Source organism: Balaenoptera acutorostrata, chromosome 20 (assembly GCF_949987535.1).
Source record: "Balaenoptera acutorostrata chromosome 20, mBalAcu1.1, whole genome shotgun sequence".
Lineage (NCBI taxonomy): Eukaryota > Metazoa > Chordata > Mammalia > Artiodactyla > Balaenopteridae > Balaenoptera > Balaenoptera acutorostrata.
This window is the reverse complement of record NC_080083.1, coordinates 56,501,677-56,516,831: the sequence shown is the minus strand read 5'-3', so window position 1 is coordinate 56,516,831 and position 15,155 is coordinate 56,501,677. Positions and strand designations below refer to the sequence as shown.

The 15,155-nt window shown below is 47.4% G+C and overlaps 2 protein-coding genes across 5 annotated transcripts in view; one reads left to right on the top strand and one right to left on the bottom strand.

Annotated features, from left to right (window-relative positions):
* Positions 1-4,534: 4,534 nt before the first annotated feature.
* On the bottom strand, positions 4,535-8,119 carry LOC103017106 (histone H3.3A). The gene is made up of 4 exons (XM_007185700.3): positions 7,967-8,119; positions 7,351-7,488; positions 7,078-7,231; positions 4,535-6,981 (listed from the first exon to the last, which is right to left on the bottom strand). The coding sequence occupies exons 2-4, from the start codon at positions 7,476-7,478 to the stop codon at positions 6,853-6,855; spliced, it is 411 nt and encodes a 136-aa protein (XP_007185762.1). The 5' UTR covers positions 7,479-7,488; positions 7,967-8,119; the 3' UTR covers positions 4,535-6,852.
* Positions 8,120-11,813: 3,694 nt separating this feature from the next.
* UNK (unk zinc finger) overlaps positions 11,814-15,155 on the top strand; it is a 34,303-nt gene continuing 30,961 nt past the window's right edge. For 2 of the 4 annotated variants that reach the window (XM_007185702.2, XM_007185705.2), the window contains exon 1: positions 11,814-11,972. In XM_007185702.2, the coding sequence (XP_007185764.1) occupies positions 11,869-11,972 (104 nt within the window). In that variant the 5' untranslated portion in view covers positions 11,814-11,868. The remainder of the gene's footprint in view (positions 11,973-15,155) is intronic. The other 2 variants (XM_007185704.2, XM_007185703.2) reach the window with 1 other exon arrangement.

The window sequence follows — 15,155 nt, the reverse complement described above, 5'->3', positions numbered from 1 at the left end:
AGCCAGTCACAAAAGACTACAAATTGTATGATCCTATCCAGACGAAATGTCCAGAATAGGCAAATCTATAAAGACAGAAAGTACATTAGTGGTTGCTTGGGGCTGAGGGGAATGGGAGAATAAGAGGGTGTTAGGAAAGAGTACCAAGTTCCCTTTGTGGTGATGAAAATGTTCTAAAATTGACAGTGGCGATGGTTATCCATATCTGTGAATATACTGAAACCACTGAATTATACACTTTAAATGGGCCTTTTGAGCACTCCTCAGTAAAGCATTTTTTGGCATAGGCAAAATAAAACAAGACAAAACGGTGAGTGGCCCTTGGGGCTGGTTGAAATGGAATTAAACACACAAACCATGCCTCCCCACGAGGCAATGACTGGAGAAGCCTCCCCGACTCTGCACATCATTTACCCACCTCAGCTTTGATGTCCAGCAGCTCTGAGCCCAAATCTTTGCCCTTACTATTGTGTGATCTTGGTCAGATGACTTAACCCCTCTGAGCCTCAGTTTCTCATCTGTAAAGTGGGGCTAGTGTGTTTCCTTCCCAACAGACTGTTTCAAAAGGAAGTGAATGAGGTCATCTTCATAGAGTGCCCAGCCCAGCCCAGCCCCTGGCACTTGGTAAGCACAGAATAAATGTTTGATATTATAATCAATCATCCATTAATACAACAGACATTGTTGGACACTCCAGCAGGCAGTGGGCCAGATAAAAGCCTTGGTCTGATAGGGAGGCAGTCTCAATCTGACCCTCGCCCCACCCTGACTGAGATAAATGCTCTGACAAAGGAATAAAGAGCTTTCTGGGAATTCTGATCACTAGGCAGCCCACACCTCTGTTTATTTCCATTGTTTCATTTTGATTGAAAACACTCCTTTTGACCCATCTTCATCCTTTGTATGTTTCAGTTGTTCTTGGAAAACCTGATTTGACCCAAGGGCAGGTGCTCCTGATGGCTCACTCTGGACTCTGAAACACTGATTTCATTTGGGAGACCTGTTTACTCTCAGTGTTTGAATCCCATCTAGCATGTTACATAAACTTTGTTCAGAAGAAAGTCTGCCTCTGACCTTTAACCCTCCCTCCCATTTCCTGGCCAGATGTCACAAGAATGAGGGGAAGGTGGCACCTTAAAGGCGACACTGCCACCCAAAGTCTGTCCTCTGCTCTGCTGGCCAAAAAAACTTACTTGTATCAGAGCAACCAGAGCCAACTGTCACACAAGACTGAGGTGTCATGACAGAATTCTCAGTAATAGCCCCCATGGGGACAAATTATCCAGTGGTGGGAACACCACCCATGCCGGCTGAGTACCCAGTGGCCTAGGCAAGCTGTTTGTCCAGGTCATGGCGAGACCTGGCCCACCACTGAGGACAGGTGTTCCGGAGGTGGCTCTTCTCTCCCAGAGTCCGTGTTTGTCCCTGCGCTCAATTCTTAGCCCTTGGGCCCTCCCTGCTGGACCCCGTCTTTCTTCATGCAATGAAGGTCTGTGTGCTTCATGCAGCTCTGGCCTCTCCGCTGCAGTTAAAGACTGGTTTCCTGATGGGACTTGGATCCGTATCTCCCAAGCTAATATCTACAGTCTCTGAAAATGTTTGCTCTCAGCGGATGGCTCACCCTTTCACCCATTCTGGGAGGTTCTTTTTGTTGTTCCCAGGGGGTTAACCTATCTCCTGATTTGGGCCCCCTTTGCCCTTCTGCTACATTAATGATAACGGCTTCTGTAATATTGATAATACTAATATCAAGCTTGTGGTAAACCCTGGAATCAGGGCTGAGATGCAGTCTGCAGGGCAGCACTGGTTGTTCACTACCAGTGCCTGTTCTGATTGGTCAGTGCTCTGGACTTCGGTTTTAAAGGCACCAGACTTTGCACACATTGTTTCATTAAATCCTTCCAAGTCTATTGGGTAGACAGTGGTTTTATTCCCATTTTACAGATGAGGAAAAGAAGCACAAATGGGTTAAGGAACTCATCCAAGTAGGACAGCTGGGCCTTGAACCTGGGTCTGTCTGATACTGAGATTGTTCTCTCAGCAACCGCCCTGTCTCCAGGAGCACTCTGACCTGCTGCAGCCTCTGCTCTGCCAGCCTCTGCTTACTGGAGGATTAAAATCCAAAGCTCGGCCTCATAGTAAGGAACAGGAGGGGCAGCTGCTCTCCTGGACCCCTGGAGCCCCACTTCCTACATGGAACACTCCCAATTTGGAAGCCAGGCCAGTTACCAAAGCTCTTGGGAACCTGACTGATTCTTCGCCACCCATGCCAGAAGCAGATCCAGCCAGATGCGCTGTGGGGCTGCCAGGGCCTTGGGTCGGCCAGCAAACACGCCTGGAGTCTGTGCTGTGTGCCAGGCACGACTCCAGAGGCAGACAAGACTCAGGTCTTGCGTTCGGAGCGCCGGGAGCTTCTTGTCCGTCCCCGGCCTCAGGTGCCCCGCTAAGAGGCGCCAGCTGCAGGCCTCGTCTTTATTTGGTACCCCCACTGTGTCCCTGAAGTTCCTGCCCTCTAGGCTGACGACCACCCTGCTGATGGCCAGGCAGGGAGCAAATCCAGACTCACAGGATGCAGCTGCGGCTGTCTCTCCCTGCACCTCGCCCTACGCACAGCAGCTGGCAGGTCTCCAGGCCACTGTGGGTGGGCAGGAAGACTGAGACTGGTCAAAGGCAGGGCACTGAGGAGGGAGAGGCCCTCGGACTGTCGCAGGACCCTCAGGTTCATGAAGGCTGGGCCTTGGACCCAACCCCATGCTGATGCTCTTGGCTCAGTGCCAGGCAGTGAGGCGCTTATGGGAAAGGTCCTAGGGCCTAGTGTGTCCGACAGAGAGGGTGGGAAGGGAGTAGAGGCACCATCTCCCTGGGGACGTGTGCAGTCCCTCACACACCCCTCAGCCAAAGGCGGCCAGCAGCCCACCAGCCTCCCTTCCCCAGAGCCCTTCTTGTCACCGGTACTGGTGAATTGGAGATGGCCTCCTCCCTTTCAGCCCACTCTCCCTTCCGCTGTGTATATTCCCAGAACTGCAGCTTCCTGAACGGGGGCTGGTAGCTGCCAGAGAGAAGACCCCAGACCCTGACTGCCCAACCACGCCCCTCTGTGCCCCTTTCCAGATCACACGTGACCTTTTAGCTCCTCCAAGAGTCACAGCCTCACTGAAGAGCCGCCCCGCCGCCCCCCGCCTTGCTTCCCTAGCTGGGGTGGAGGGGGGGTGTCTGCAGAACCTCTTAGCTTCTTTCTCAGGAAGGGCAATGGGGTAGGTGAAATGGGGGTGGAGGGTCCCTGGCTGGACACTGGACACAGGGCTCAGGTGAGGACACCAGGACAGGCTCGGGACACATCACACCCAAGTCCCATGACTCTGCTTGGAACAACGGTGATTGTCGGGGTGGGATCCCTCACTGCCAGGGGCAGCTGGGCAGCAGGCAGGACCACAGGGAGCAAGCACCTCTCCACCCACCCCAGGAGGGAGGACAACAGCCTCTGGTCCCTGCTCACAGCACAGCCTCTGTGAATATACCCAAAGCTGTCCCAGCTGCACCCACCCACCTCGGCCCACAGCCTTGCTCACTCCCCAGACCTGCTGACAAAGGGGTCAGGGAGCCAAAAGGCCAGCCACCTGGCCCAAGGACATTCGCCTTCCGAGCAGGCTGCAGGGATTTGGGTTAGCAACCTGGGCAAGGGTCAGTTCTTCCTTCCTGCCTTCCTCCAGCCTTGCCTTCAGGAAGGTAGGTGGAAGGCTGGCTGCTTGTGCTGGAGCTGCTGGCCAGAAGCCAGGCCCAGCTTGATGGAAGGGTCTGGGCTGCTGACATCCCTGAGGAACGCCTACAGAGACAGGTGCGACGGCCAATGGGCTGAGGGAAGGAAGAGGCCGTGGAGCGCAGACAGAGCACGTGGAGCTCAGCTGTGTTCTCGTATCAGCGCCCGAGGTGGGACCCAGGGAAACGCGCTGTGACTGCTGTGGTGAAGTGACTGTTAACGGATGGGGAGGTGGGGGTGAGGGTGGGATGCCCAGGGCGGAGGCTCAAGGCTCTTGGGCCTAGCGGGCCACGCTACCCACAGTGAGACGACCGCTACAGAAGGGTGTGCTGAAAACTACCCCTCGTCCTTCTCTGTGGCAGGGCAGGTTGGCCACAGGCCTGAGGCACTGATCCCTGACCTTGTGCTGTCGCGTCCACAGGCAGGCTAGGCTGGCCCTCGCCTGCAGAAGCTTAAGGGCAAGCCCTGGAGTTTCCTGCGGGTCCAGTGGCACACAGCTGACTGGACTGTGTCCACCCTCTGCTGCCCTACCTGAAAGTGTTCCAGAAGGGGCCTGCTTTCCTACTGAGGCAGACCCCAGCCCCAACACCTGACACCAGGCAAGAAACAGTGCTTGCAAGGAACCAGGTAGGGGGAGCGCCAGAGCTGAGGAATGCACTCCCCCACCCACCACCAGCTGCGTCAGAAGGCAAGGCTTTCTGGACATTTCCCCCACAAAACTTTGTGAAAGAAAAACATTATCATCCAAATGAAGACCATTAACAAGATGAGAAAGTCTAAACTTTAAAAACTTTATTTTTGTCTCATCCATCAACAGCACAGGATGCCTTCATCAGCTCCAATTTTTGCTTGCTTTTCTCTTCAGACTGTTTTACCACTTAAACCCATGGGTATTACAACATGTGGGCAGTTTCCTAGAACCAGAAAATATTTCTGCCTGTCGGCTTAAAAATTAGAAGTATGGAAGTGTAAGTTGCACTATTTTAGCAGAGTCCAAGCTGCCCCGTAAAATCCTACCTTGGGATGCAGACCTGGTGAGGAAGTTTGTCGCCTACTCTAGCTCGAGGGGTAACTCAAGGAGACGCATCGCCATAGCCGTTTCTCTACTTGTGTTTGGGACTGCCAGACACTCCACACCACATTCCACTGGCTAGGATTGCAATGTCCTTCACAAGAACAATGCAGGTAAATTGTCAGAATTGGTTCCAGAACTCATTATGATGCACCTTCTAGGAAACCAGTTCATTATACTGTATCAGATTTTGACACCTCATAAAAAGCTCACTAAATTACCAAGATTCCCAATCCTAATCTGACTTGCCTCTTTCCAATCCTAAACCCCTTAAAACCCTAAATTTGAAACTAGCCCAAACTTAAAAAAAAAACCCCACCGAACTGTTTTATCAGAGCATAGAGACTTCCTCCAGCTACTGACTTCAAATTATACAGAATTCTTTTGTCTGATTGGTGTGGTTCTTGTGCCCATGTCTTGCTGACATACTATGCTTCACTGGTGGCCATCATTGGTCAAGAACACTAGTTTCATACTGAAAAAGCGGCTTAGACTAACTTAAGATTCTATACCTGTGGGCTTGTGTTAAAATAACTCGCTATATGAAGAGATCTATAAATGTGCTTCATAAACAGGTTCAGGAACAGACCCCAAATTTGAGTCCCGGCATTTCAAAGAAATTTACTTTCCTTCACAACAGAGGCGCAGGGGGGAGAAGCATATTAATACAGTCTTAAGCCCACACTGCATATACAGCTGTCATGGCATTTTTATAGAGCAAAGAGCTGTTTACATGCTTTGTAGAAATATTTCTGTAAATAAATATGCTTCCTTTGTCTACCAAGCAAAACCTGAAATAAACTTAAAGGACCTAAATAAAGGATGTATTAAGCTTTCAACATTCAATTTAGGTTTTTGACACTTAATTGGATAAACAAGTTTATTTGTAAATTTAGTCAACATACATAATTGACCTGAAAACTTCAATAGAAGGATAAATTTTAAAACCACTTAGAAAGCCATCTTTATGAAGTGATTTTTCCCAGGACCTTATACCAGATTGACACCATTTTAACCGGCAGAGGTTCCATGAGCTGAAGCTGTGTGTCCCTCCCCCACAGCAAGTTTAGCCTAAGGGTTATTATAATACAAACTCCACAAGGAAAAGAAGTTTGGTACTGTTCCCTCTTGGCAGAGAAAAACTCAACCTAGTTATGAGACCAACCACAACACAAAGAAAAGCTGCACTAACTACTATTATTAGTGACAGATGATGCTGGTGTGAATAACTTGTATTATATTCTAGAGCCCTTATAAATAAATCCCCCCGTTAGTGTCTGCATTATCAGCTAGAGGGTTAGTCAACATGTGGTAGAATGAGGACTTATGCAAGGTATAATGCGCAAAGCATTTTACTACGTATGAAAAACAAGTGCAGTCTAGTTAGGAGAAAACCAACCGGACTCTATATTACACACACCTTAATGACAAGACTCCCCACCACATGTGAATGTAAAACATTTAATTTAAAAATGTTGACACTACAATATATAAAATAGCTATTATAAATGCACATAGTGTATTCTATAGCTGCCAGGTTTACTTTTTTTTTTTAATAAGGAAACTGTAAGTTACACTGTGGTTAAGACTTGTATCTTCACCCTTGAAAAAGCCCACATTCTATCACAGTGATGTATGGTCAGACTTAACAGCCCCAATTGTTAAACACTTGGATCAAGTCATAACCAGTTTTATTGCAAAAGGACCCTGTACACATTTATCAATTCTAGTACCTTAATAGCTACCCAACAAGTCATTAACATACAGAAACATGCATCATGAGAAGCAAGAAATATCACCCATCCCTTCTGCATATTAGCAACTTGTCACTCCTGAGCAACAGTGCTCACATCACTGAGGTCTGTGAACAGTCAGTCACTTTTCGCATTCATCCTGAGTGAAAGATGGAATGACTTAAGTACAAATGCAACATATTATAAACAATTTCTTACAAAAAAAGTCACAAATTAAACCAAAGTATTTTACAGAATTTACTACAAAACACCATAAAAACTGCCTTCACTTAAGCTCTCTCCCCCCGTATCCGGCGAGCCAACTGGATGTCTTTGGGCATGATGGTGACTCTCTTAGCGTGGATGGCACACAGATTAGTATCTTCAAATAAACCCACCAGGTACGCCTCACTAGCCTCCTGTTGAGGACAAGAGCCACACTATTAACGCTCTCCAAGGAGGAGAACCGCACACAAGCCCTCCGCCCCGGCTACACGCAGCCTCGGCCACCTCACCTGAAGCGCACCAATGGCGGCACTCTGGAACCTCAAGTCGGTTTTGAAATCCTGGGCGATCTCCCTCACCAACCTCTGGAAAGGCAGCTTCCGGATCAGAAGCTCCGTGGATTTCTGGTAACGACGGATTTCTCGAAGCGCAACGGTCCCGGGCCTGAAGCGAAGAGGAGGGCGTAAAGGGACACCGGTTAACCGTGAGCGCAGATCAAGCAGCAGGAAGCGTCCCGCTCGCGGCGCGCCGCCGAGTCATTGTTTTCCTGCCGCGCTGCCTACCTGTAGCGATGAGGTTTTTTCACCCCGCCGGTAGAGGGAGCGCTTTTCCTGGCCGCTTTCGTGGCCAGCTGTTTGCGGGGCGCTTTGCCACCCGTGGACTTACGAGCAGTCTGCTTGGTTCGGGCCATTTTCTTTCACCTGCGGAACAAATCCCTGACTCCGGGGCCGCGACGCTCGCCTCCCGGGATGCGGCGGCGGGAGTGCAGGGGGCGGGACGCCCGGCGCCCCTGCCCTCCCGCCTCCTCGCGCCCCAAGGCGGGCGGCAGATGGCCGAGGGCTGCCGCCTCCTCCCCCTCCCCTAATGACTCAGGCTGCAAGTAGCAACAGCCTCCCCCGGGAGGGGGGGGCGCGGGGAGGAGTCACTTCCCCTCCTCGACGGGCGGAGGCCCGGCTGCCCGGAACCCGGCGTCGGGACCTCTGAATCACCAGCGGGAAAGAGGCGGAGACATGGTTCCGGAACGAAGCCCCAAGGGAAAACCAACCGTCCCCCCCACGCCGGCACCAGCAAGCAGCCTGGGCAGCCCGCAGCAGCCGGCACTCGGCTCTCAACAGCCGCGGCCCGCGACACCAACGGCTGACAAGGCCTCATGTCACGCGTAAACCCAAGAACACTTACCCAATGCCGAAATTTTACGCCGCTTCTCCGACAGCCGCGCCGCTCCTGCTGCCCAATGAAGAGCCGCAGTCGCCGAACTAATAGAAGAAGCTCCTCCGACTAACGACCAAACCGCTCTGCGTTCCAGGCCCCCCCATGCCTCCGTTTTTATACCCACGCTTCACGCTGCGTCTCTGCGTCATAGGACCCTAATTTGCATACACCAACGACTTTTTCTATTGGCTGACGCTTTCGCCGACGCGCTGACATCCCCCGACACAAAGGCCGTGCTTCGGACCCGTTCGCTGATTGGCGGACATCTAGACCACTGATTGGCTGTTAAAGTGGCCTAATGATTGGATGACTGGAAAGCGGAATGGACGAATCAGAGTTTAGCACTAAGCGGCTCTTCTGATTGGATAAAATGTAGCTATGTTTGGATCCTTCCCTTGGTTCCAAAGCTCTACAATAGAAAGTCAATGCAAATGAATTGCACTGGTCCCTATCAGGACTTAAGAGTCGGGACGGGAAGGAGCCTAACCTTATTTGCATCAAGCTAATACAATGCAGGAGGAGGAGAGGTTTCTTTAACGAAAATTTTGTAAATATTTTCCAATATAAAAAAAAAAAAGTATTCCCTGTGATTACTTTTCATTAACATTTTGATAGGTACGTAGTGTAAATGAGAATTAGAATTCAGTAAATCATGTTATCTAACCAAGTATTTTATATATCAGGCATATACATTTTAATCAAAAGGGAGTTCTTTTGTTTGGTGGGGTTGGGTGGGGAGGGGTAAATAATAGATACAAAAAAACAAATGTCAATAAATTATTTTAGAAGTACAGTTTTGTATGTTCTTAGACCATCACAAAATACTTTGTGATTTCAAAATGCTTAAACAAGAAGTAACCCACTAAGCAACATATTTTTAAAATTATGTAATTCAACTGAACGAAATAACTACAGCCAGAATGGGAATAGTCAGTTCTAAAACAGTATTTGCATGTCCATAAAGAGTAAACAAAAGAAAACTAAATACGTTCACTTGTATTTAATGGTATATCCTGGAATGTGTTACTTCTGAAGAAACAGGACAAATGTATAAAAATGGTAATCCCTACCTTTGCCTAAATGTCTTGAGTTGATTTTAATGTTTAGTTTTTCAGGTGACTCAGTTATATAAAATATCAAAGCAGGCTTAAGGTTAAGACCCGCCGAACAAAGCTCAGAAAATTGAAACAGAGCCTTGGGCATTCTACTCCGCAGTTCTTACTCTGGGTTCACCGAACTTATTTATTTATTTGTTGGCCGTGCCGTGCGGCATGTGGGATCTCAGGCTCCCGGTCAAGGATGGAACCCGCGCCCCCTGCAGTGGAAGCGCGGAGCCCCAACCACTGGAGAGCCCGGGAAGTCCCTCACCGAATATTTTAATTAAAATAAAAAAGCAGCAAAACCAGGTACATATAGATTTCAACTCAGAGAATTATTATACATAAATACAAATATCTCAAAAATTTACTCCTGACGCGAGTTCCCCCTCACCATCAATAGTGAGAGAAAAAAAATGCAGTTTGAAAAAGCAGCTATGACAAAAAACACCTTTGACCCAACCTCTATTTCCAAATTCCTCTTGTTATTTCAGCCCTCTCAATCATAACACGCACAGTATGTATTTAATTATTATATATCTAAACTTTTATGTGATAATTCAATCAACTTTAGTTTTCTGCCTTCTGCCCAAAGTTTAGGGTAGGGGAAAAATTAAGCTGTTTCATTCATGCCAGACTGAGAAGACAAACCAAGATGCCCTGTTCTCAGAACCTGGGTAAAGCCGAGAAACAGGGCGCTGGTTACATCTCACGTAAGAGGCTGTCAAATGTCCTGGGATGTAACCAGAAAAATACCCTGTCATCTTTTTTTGACTGCTCAGATGGCCTGGAGAAGGAATGGGCTCCTGAATTATCACCCATTTTGTGTTCCAAGGCTTTTCTAGGAGATCCAGAACCCTGTCTGTCCCATGCTTTCTACAGGAGAAACAGTCTAGTTATCCGCCGCGCCCCCCATCCCCGTCCCCAGTTTTGCTAATTACTACAGAAGAACTAAAACTGCTCCAGGAGAAACTAGGTATGAATTTACATGCATCCATTTAAGGATGATTAGTGGAAACAGTTTGTCCCTCTTACTTGGCCGTCTTATCGCTATGTTTTTCTTTTTCCTAAGTGGATGCAGGGGAGGAAAAGCAACACAGGAAATAGGGAACAACTGAAAATGTTAATACACTCAAAACAATGCAAAACATGATGCAGCATGTAGGCTACTGTCCTAGTTCCTGTTCTGTCAGACTTGCTGAGTAACTTCGCACAGGTTACTTAACCTCTCTGAGTTTTGGTTTCCTCTTCTGTAAATTAAGCAGTTTGGATGATATCATCTCCCAGTTCTACCAGTACACACTTATTCTGAAGCTCATGGTATACCCTTATTTAAAATCTAGCACTCTTAACTACATTTCTTCATTCAAATCACACTTGGGTATTTTAGGGATAACAAATATGCCAATTATTTGGATTTAATAATAGGAGTAAAGCAATACACAACTTTTTTGTCCTTTTGGAATTTTTCATCTTCAAATGCCCCTAGTGGTTAAACAACTGATTTGACATGTTTAAGAAATACCAGTTTCTCAACTTTGTAGGCTGACAATTTGGCTTCTGATGTGAAATTACTCGTAACAAAATAAAATAGATATGTATCAGTCTTAAAACATTAACAATTTTCCATTCACCCCACCCTGCTTCACCCGTAAGGTTATTCGTTATTCGGAATGTGTTTCTTTAATGAGATTAACATTAGTTAACGTTATCTAATAAAATGTAAATTAGTCTGTAAAACAATGGTTTTAAATAGATTCAATATGGAAAACAAAGTTAAATAACAAATGTTAAAATATCTATGAAGAACTTCGCCCAACTGGCGGGAAGCGGGTAGGAGACATTTTCACCAGTAGAAACGCTGGCATCCGCAGCAGGAAACTGGAGTGGATTATAAATCGCACTCCCTACTCAAACCCATGTCCTTCCTCTGTACACTGTGATGCTTCTCCACGCCCCTGCAACTTGCCAGTGTACCTGAGACTATGCTAGACGGAGATTAAATTCGTCCTTGGCCCTTAATGTACTGGAAACAAGTTGGTCAAGCCAGGTGTCGAGTTGAGAAGGGACCCAAGTCGTGGAGTTCCAGGTTTCAGGGCTGGTAAAGGTTTACGGAGCGCCTCAGCAAAGGCGCAGGAACAGAGTATTGTGTAGTGTAGCTCTTCGTTATCAAAGGTTTCTTAAGCTGACTTCCAACGGGCAGACTTTCCTTCACGCCTCTCAGCTTGGTCCCACTGCAGGAATGAGGATGTTGGCGGACTCCAGGTGCCTGAAGCTCAAAGGCCCACTGCTCAGGGCCGGCATCAGAACCGAGCCCAGGGTGTGCTAAGTACGGAGGCGAGGTAATTGTTACACTGTTGGCAGTGCAATTACACTTGGAACCGTTTCCCAGCAGTCGGTAGGCCCTCCCTAGCTCTGGGCCTCTTCTACTCCAGGGGCTCCAATTTCAGGGAAAGGCTCCCCTACGAACCTGGAAACCCGCAATTAAGAAACGCAGCCGGACTGCAATCCCCAGAAACCGTCGTGGGCCCTCAGCATCCGGGACACCGTCTGCAAGGATCCCTGGGTATTGTGGTCCGTTCCTTCGGCAGCAACCCTCTGCTGACGGTAAAATTCCAGCCGAACCTGGGACCACAACTCCCAGCAACCCTTGCTGCCGTGCGGGGGGTCTTCACGTTCTCGTGGCGCGGCGCAGGCGCACTGAGGCCTCGGCGCGGACCGCGCAGACTGAATAATAAAAGGGGAGCGGCGAAGAGGCAGGAAGACAGGACCATGTCGAAGGGCCCAGGGCCCGGCGGCTCCGCAGCTTCGTCGGCGCCCCCGGCCGCTACCGCTCAGGTGCTGCAGGCACAGCCCGAGAAACCGCAGCACTACACGTACGTAGAGCCCCCCCCCGCCGCGCGCGCACGCCTGACGTCAGCGGCCAGCGTGAGTCACGCGCGCAGGGAGAGCGCGAGGCGGCCTCTCCCTCCCCCCTTCTTCCTCCGGCCCGGCCCAGACCGGTTCCAACCTGCTGGGGCCGGTCCCAACTGCCTTCAACTGCCACCAACCTTTGGTCGGCCGAGGGGCGGGAATCCCGGTCCCCGCCGCCGAGTGGGGAAGGCGGGAGCTTGGGATGCGGAGTGCACACATCTTAGGCCGGGCCTTCGAGGCCTAACTGTTCCTCAGACCATAAAACCACAATCCCAGGCACTTCTGGGGCGATAAGAAGTCTAAGATGCGACTAGAATGAGTTCCTAAGGGGCCAGCCCTAGACCCGCTTATAAATGACCGTTAGCGTGAAGTCTTGTCAGGCGACCCATGTAGTGTGCACAGGAGGCCTTTTGTGTCCGTGAGGCCCGTGTGTTGTCCACAGAGGTCACTCTTGCTTGAATTCACTTAAACAGTTGACCCAGCCCTAGTCAGGGATCCCGAGGCTGATGGGGTCCGAATGTGTCCTCAGGCCCAAGCCAAATGTGGCATCAGAGGGAGCCCCAAATGCTGATGCTACGAGAGTCCAGTAAGATGGGAAGCCTCTTCCTGGGAATCTGCTTGTGTCTAAATGTAGGTCCCTGTCGTCTTTTTATAATATTTCCTCTCAAGGCACTTTAAGCAACTATCTAGTGCTAGATGCTTTGCGAGAAAGAAAGAGAAAAAGAGGCAGGCCCTCCTGTTAAGCACAATGTTGGTTTCCATTTTCCCTGATGCTCTTTGAGTGCCCCACATCCCCTTCGTCTCCCAAGTTGTGTGCAAGTTTAGAAGGATCCCCAAGTGTACCTCAGTCTTGCTGGAGATTTTGGAAGCTGGGGGTTGAACAGCCCTTAAGGGCAACACAGTAATGCTGTCTGGTGAACTAAGAGCAAGAAGCATGTGTTGGAGTAGAAAGAAGTAGACAACAGGAGCGCTTGTTTGTCACTGATGGAAGTGAGACCCATTGGGAAACTCTTCTGGTATTAGGGAACATCGAGTTTAGGAAGTGTATTGGCTTCTTCGTGAGATTCTCTGTTATTGGTTGAAATCATTTGAAACTTTTTGTGGACTTAAGTCTGACTCATGTTAACTATAACTTTTCTAATATGGCCATTTGCATTGCTTTCTTACTGCAATTGAGTAAGAAAGATTGAGTTCTTTCTGCAATCCTGCCGCTGGCTTTGGTGAGCTGGTCTTATCTCAGAGAATTCAGTGATCAGATGAATGGTGTGGTCAAGCAACAGTAGGGTCTTGATTTGGAAATCTGCAAACTTCACCTTATTGGAACTTATTTATAATCACTGGTTGCTCAGATCACGTTTTTTCAGAAAAATACCGATAACATTTTGAGTTATGTGAATCTTGGTTTCAGCAACCTCTGTTTCTGTGTTGTGTTGTCATTGAGTATACTATGGAGTCTATATTAGAAAGGCTTTCTAATCATTTTGGAATTGAGAGATGAAACAAGTCAGCAGCTGTGTGTGTTAATATGAGTCTTTGTCCTCTTGATGCTCATTTGTTTAAAATCTGTCTTTCCATTCCTTGTGGGTAAGTACAGAGTAATCAGTCTGGGCTCTTAAAGTGGCTTAGCAGCAGATGAAAAGCCCAGGCCTGATTGGGTGGTTGGAGGTTGGAGGTGTTCCCATCTCTTTATTTTCTATTATCTGTTCCTCTGTGTGTGTGTGTGTGTGCGTGTGTGTGTGTGCGTGTGTGTGTGTGTGTGTGTGTGTGTGTCCAAAAATCAGAGATAGAAGTCAGTTGTCTTTCTTGGTAGATTTACGGGCATTCAGAAACCTTGATGATTTGGAAAGCTTCACTCAGGTCTGAGGAGCAGGGAGCATGAGGACACTGGTGATGGCACGAGTACACTTGTTGGCTCTGAGTTTATTTATTTAAGGTGGACCCATTTGTTTTCCTTGGGGGTTAGGAGACACGAACATTTTAATTTTGATTTCGATATTTGCTATAAAATTTTGAGCTGCCGAGCATTTTTTTCATTCTCTTTTGTAGCATGAATTTCCAGAATTTGTTCCAACCTGAATATGACCTTATCTATTGCATTGATCCCATTGTTGAATACAGACTCCTTTTTTTTTTTGAATGTTTGTATTTTTTTACCTGTCAAATTTTTTTTACATTTTAAAACTTTCTTATACGTTAATTTTGTGTATTTTTTTGTACCTGATGTTATTTGAGATTATGTGACATGCATTAATTTTGCAATAATCTAGAAGAGATTTGCATTAAAATTGAATCCCACTCATCATAATGTCAGTCTTGGCAAACACAGTTGAATCCATCAAAAGCAAAAATTGTGTTCCTGTTGGCTTGCTTCTTGCCCTTTATTCTTATACCACAACTAAAGTCCTAGAGTTTGAGCCCTCCTTTTCCCAAACCAAGAGGATTATTCGTAACATAGTTTGAAGGATAATTATTTTGTTTGTTTTCTTTTTTTAAACTGTTGAATATTCTTACTTTAAGGGAAACTTAGAATTAATCCTTTCAGAAAATTGGTGTAGCGGGCACTTGTGCTAGACTTGAGGAATTCATCCCTTTTAGATAACGGTTATATCAGAATTTCCTCTGTTGTACAGTTCCAAGTATTTGATTAGCACTAAGTAAAATGATAATATTTATGTATTAGTACTTTTCAACACAAGAACCACGTGACCTCTTGCTAGGTAATTTGTCTATTTTTTTCGACATTTAATGCAGCTTTATTTAGAACAAGTCCATCTTATATTTTAGAAGAGTTTTATAAAAACAGACTGAAGAATGGGAAATTTTGGAACAATTTACATTCTGAAATGTATCTACAAATTTAGTTAACTTTGGGCTTTTTTACTACATAACAATTATATTGTTAAAAGTGTATAGCTGAAAGGTCACCAAAAAACCTGCCATCTTTAATAAAACATCCCAGTTTTGGGACTTCCCCGGCCGTCCAGTGGTTAAGATTCTGCGCTTCCACTGCAGGGGGCACAGGTCCAACCCCCAGTGGGAACTAAGATCCCGCATGCTGCGTGGTGTGGTCAAAAAACTCCCAGTTTTGGGAATTTTCTGGCAGTCCAGTGGTTAAGACTTGGTGCTTTCACTGCCATGGCCCGGGT

What these genes read in the sequence shown, in the direction of transcription:
- LOC103017106 (XM_007185700.3), bottom strand. Translation starts at nt 7,478, where the DNA reads ATGGCCCGAACCAAGCAGACTGCTCGTAAGTCCACGGGTGGCAAAGCG. An exon ending in AAAAAACCTCATCGCTACAG is followed by an intron (nt 7,232 to 7,350) that starts GTAGGCAGCGCG and finishes TCTTCGCTTCAG; the next exon opens with GCCCGGGACCGTTGCGCTTC. An exon ending in CCGCCATTGGTGCGCTTCAG is followed by an intron (nt 6,982 to 7,077) that starts GTGAGGTGGCCG and finishes TGTCCTCAACAG; the next exon opens with GAGGCTAGTGAGGCGTACCT.